General features: G+C 46.5%; 1 protein-coding gene across 1 annotated transcript; it reads left to right on the top strand.

Moving 5' to 3' along the window:
- Positions 1 to 255: 255 nt before the first annotated feature.
- LOC137312590 (zinc finger protein 436-like) lies at positions 256 to 1,324 on the top strand. Its single transcript, XM_067979119.1, has one exon. It carries the CDS (start codon positions 256 to 258, stop codon positions 1,207 to 1,209), a length of 954 nt encoding a protein of 317 aa, XP_067835220.1. The 3' UTR covers positions 1,210 to 1,324.
- The last annotated feature ends 3,536 nt before the right edge of the window (positions 1,325 to 4,860 follow it).

The raw sequence follows: 4,860 nt of genomic DNA, 5'->3' as shown, positions 1-4,860 counted from the left end.
CACCTGAAGATCGTCGAGCTTTGAATATAGAAGGAGAAATGTTTGTCTGTTCTCTCTGTGGGAAAATATTTCAAATATCAGTTCAACTGGAAAAGCACCGAGAAACACACACCCGAGTGAGAGTGTTCCAGTGCATAGACTATTGAAAGAGCTTTAACCAGTTACACAGCCTGAAAAAAACATCACACCATTCACAGCAGGGAGAAACCATACACGTGTTGTGTGTGTGGACGAGGCTTCTACTGATCGTCCAACATGGAGAGAGACAAGGACAGCCGCACCATGGAGAAACCGTGGAAATGTGGGGACTGTGGGAAGGGATTCAATTACCCGTCCCAGCTGGAAACTCATCGACGCAGACACACTGGAGAGAGGCCGTTCACCTGCTCTGTGTGTGGGAAGGGATTGAATGCGTCATCCAGCCGACTGAAACACCAACGAGTTCACACTGGGGAGAGGCAGTTCACCTGCACTGAGTGTGGGAAGGAATTCAGTCGATCATCCCACCTGCTAACACACCAGCAAGTTCACACTGGGGAGAAGCCGTTCACTTGCACTGTGTGTGGGAAGGGATTCACTTGTTCATCCAGTCTTCTGACACATCAACTTGTTCACACTGATAAGAAACCTTTTAAATGTTCTGACTGTGAGAAGAGCTTTAAAAGTACAAAGGATCTACTGGCACACCAACGTATTCAAACAGGGGAGAGGCCGTTCACCTGCACTGAGTGTGGGAAGGGATTTACTCTGTCATCCAACCTGCTGACACATCAACGTACTCACACTGGGGACAAGCCGTTCACCTGCACTGAGTGCGGGCTGAGATTCACCCAGTCATCCCACCTGCTGACACACCAGCGAGTTCACACTGGGGAGAGGCCGTTCACCTGCTCCAAATATGGGAAGAGATTCACTCGTTCATCCTACCTCATTGAACATCAACTTGTTCACACTGGTAAGAGACTTTTCAAATGTTCTGACTGTGAGAAGAGTTTTAAAAGTAAAAGGCATCTTCTATCACACCAACGCACTCACACTGGGGAGAGGCCGTTTACCTGCTCTGTGTGTGGGAAGGGATTCACTCGGTCATCCCACCTCATTGAACACCAAATTGCTCACACTGATAAGAGACCCTTTACGTGTTCTGACTGTGAACAGAGTTTTAAAAGAATGGGGGAGCTGCTGATACACCAGAGAGTTCATGAGTGACTCCAGGGGTTGGACTCTGCTGTTAATCACATCCAGGACTGAACCACGTTCATTCTGACGGATGGGGTTTCTTTCTGATGTTAATACCCCCTTTAACTGGGCTGGAGTTAATATTCTGTACAAGTGTTAAATAAATTAGCTTTCTTTTAAACACAATGGGCTCAAAATTGGGTCGTGTAGCGCCCGTTGTTTCTGCGCTACGTGGCATCTCGAAGTGCCAAGATAGCTGCGTGCGGACGTTCCCAGCGTGACGTGCACCGGTCGCCATCTTGGACTAGGTATTAGCACGTGCGCAAATACCGAACGCCGGCAGCTTGTAAAGTAAGGAGATAATGGATACAATCAGTGTGCAACGCTGATTTAAAGTGATAGACACCATTTTGGATCTTAAGGTTCAACTCAATGCAGTCCTACCCATTGACCATCTGATCATGTCTTAGAGTGCCTGGAGGACCCCCGACCAGCGCTTTTTAAAGTGACCATGCAGGATGTACAGGATAACGGGTGGATTATTGATCGTGGCTGCTGATGCATTTGTGACTGTTTTTGGAGGTATCCTAAGCTGGGACATAGCCTAACAGTTAGAGCCAGGACTTGCAGGAGTGAAGTTAGGAATCACTTCTACACGCAAAGTGTGGGAGAAGTTTGGAACGTTCTTTTGCAAATGACAGTTGATGCGGGCTCAATTGTGAATTCTAATTCTGAGATTGATAGATTTCTGTGAATCAAGGGTGTGAAGGGATATGGGGCTCAAGCCGGTATACGGAGTTAGGCCACAGGTCCATCATGATCTCATTGAAAGGCGGAACAGGCTCGAGAGGCTAAATGCCACTTCCACTTATTGCCTCCTGTTATGAGCCACCTTCTCCTGCATGAAAGCGAGACATGTATCTGGATGATGTGCTTGTCATGGGTGAATAGCTATCAGTGAGTGTGTCCTGTGGCTTGCAACAGTGGTAATGTGTAATGGTGAGAGGAAGCATCTGACTGAAAGAGTTGAGTAATGATTGTTGAGTTTGTTGGCATGTGGGCGATGGGGGGAGGAGTGGGGGTACAATGCCTGGTGCAGTTGGTAGGAGACGACACTTGACAGTTGACCTTACTCAACTTTGACCACTCGTGTCAAAGTATTGAACTTCTTCCTGTAAGGCATCCATGTTCATGGTGCTGTGCGCCTGGCATTGACTTCGTCCCCTGGTGGCTCCCACTGCCTTTTGGTCATTTGTCTGGAGGGCGTCTTGACCCCCTGCGGATATAGGATGTCCCTTTGTCTGACCAGCTCCTGCACCTCTGCAGAGAGCCATGTTGCACGCACTCTTGCAGGCTCAGATTGGCAGATTGGAGAGGTCTGGCATACAGATTGTCGGATGTGAGATTTCGTAGTGTGCAACCTTTATTCAATGTTTAACACAACTCATCAGTTTGTAAACATAGGGTAAGGGTAAAATAGTGTAAAGCATCTGTGCTTTACATGTGTGATGTGTGATCTCCGTGCTTACATTAGGCTTAGTTTTATCTTCAAAGAGATTTGAAGAGACACACTCTCCCTTTAAGAGATTGGAGCCACCCACCACTCCCCCAACCCCCCCAACCCCCCCCCCCCCCCCCACCCCCCATGCTGGTCGAAAATGAGCATTTCTATATCTACCCTATCGAATTCCTTTATAATTTTAAATATCTGTTTCAGATCACCCCTCAACTTTCTAAACTCAAGAGAATGCAAACCAAGTTAATACAACCGGTCCTCATAATTGAACCATTCAAGCCCCAGTACCATTCTGGTGAATCTACACTGTCCCCCTTCTAAGCCCAATATATCCTTGGTGAGGATCAGTACTCCAGATGGGCTCTGACCAAGGCTCTGTAGAACTGAAGCAACACTTCCTCCCCGTTTTATTCCAGCCCTCGATCTAACGGCCAACATTCCATTCGTCTATGGTTATTTTTTGTATCTGTGCATTAGCTTTTAGCGACTTGTGTACATGGACATCCAAATCCCTTTGCTCCTCCACCGTCCCCAGTCTCTCACTTTAAGAAAATACTCCAATGTTTCCTTCTTGCATCCAAAGTGAATGATCTCACACTTCCCCACATTGAACTCCATCTGCCACAGTTTGTCCATTCACTTAAACTGTATCTTTGTAAATTCCTACTCCCATCTACACCACTTACTGTGCCTCCTAACTTAGTGTCACCTGGAAACTTGGATCTACAACTCTCTATTCCTTCATCCAAGTTATTGATAAATGTGAAAAGCTGAGGCCCCAGTTCAGATCCCTGGGGACAACACTTGTCATATACCAACAATCAAAGAACTTTCCATTTGTCCCTACTCTCTTCTCCAACCTCCCAAACAATTCCAACCCAAGCCACAAAGTCACTTTCAATTCTGTGCATTTTTATTTATTCTATTAATCTGTTGCGCTGAACTTTATCAAATGCCTTCTGGAAGTCCATACAGTCAAAATCCAAAGACATTCCCCTGTCCACCTTGTTAGTTACCTCAAAAAATCCAACTAGATTAGTCAGACATGTCCTGCACTTCATAAATCTATGGTGACACTCTTAAATCAGCTCAGACTTGTTAAAGTGCTGAATCATTTTGTAACTTCCCCACAACTGACCTTAAACAGACAGGTCTGTATTTTCCTGGTTTCTTCCTCCCTCCTTTCCTAAATAACGGAGTGACGTTTTCAATTTTCATCTCCAAAGGCACAATTCCTGAGACTAGAGAGATTTGGGAAATTATGACTAATGCATCTGCAATTTCCCCACCCGTTTCCTTTTATACCCTGGGGTGGAAACCATCAGGTCCTGGAGATTTCATTCTTTGTTTGCAGTTATTTATTTATCCGATTGTGTATATCAAGACTGAGTGTCCCAGCACTGACTGTATACATAACAGGACTGAATGTCCCAGCACTGACTATGTACATAACAGGACCGAGTGCCCAGCACTGACGGTGTATGTAAAAGGACTGAGTGTCCCAGCACTGACGGTGGAAATAACAGGACTGAGTGTTCCAGCACTGACGGTGTATATAACATGACTAAGTGTCCCAGCAGTGACTGTGTGAATAACAGGACTGAGTGTCCCAGCACTGGCCAGATAACAGGAATCTGTATCCCAGCACTGACTGTGTGCATAAGAGGAGTGACTGTCCCAGCACTGACGTTGTGTACAGGAGAACTGACTGTCCCAGCACTGACTGTGTGTCTGAGAGGACTGACTGTCCCAGCACTGACTGTTCTTCCAGTGTACATGGTCTGTGGTGGAGATAAATGGGTGGGGTGGAATCCATGATAGGGTGGAGTGACATGCGGTTGTCGGAGGAGATTAAATCTGTTGGAGGAGGTTACAGAGATAGGCAGGGGGCGAGGACCATGGAGGGATTTGAACACGAGGATGAGGATTTTAAAATCGAGGTGTTGCCGGATCGGGAGCTAATGCAGTAACACACGAACAAAAACTGACGGTTCACTTCCCGGCGAGTTCGGAGAATCCGCCAGTCAGGTCACAGGTGCAAATGTGAACTGCTGGAAGAAGACACACACACATACACACTCACACAGATCTTACAACAGAGTACGTGACGGTTTCAAAGACCATCTCCCTCCCTTGTCTTAATCCACGATCACCGTCTTCTCCAT

Source organism: Heptranchias perlo, unplaced genomic scaffold (genome assembly GCF_035084215.1).
Source record: "Heptranchias perlo isolate sHepPer1 unplaced genomic scaffold, sHepPer1.hap1 HAP1_SCAFFOLD_43, whole genome shotgun sequence".
Taxonomy (NCBI): Eukaryota; Metazoa; Chordata; class Chondrichthyes; order Hexanchiformes; family Hexanchidae; genus Heptranchias; species Heptranchias perlo.
The sequence above is the reverse complement of the archived record's forward strand: the minus strand, read 5'-3'. Positions and strand labels throughout refer to the sequence as shown.

Excerpts from the sequence above, each read along its gene's own strand:
- LOC137312590 (XM_067979119.1), top strand. The coding sequence starts at position 256 with ATGGAGAGAGACAAGGACAGCCGCACCATGGAGAAACCGTGGAAATGT.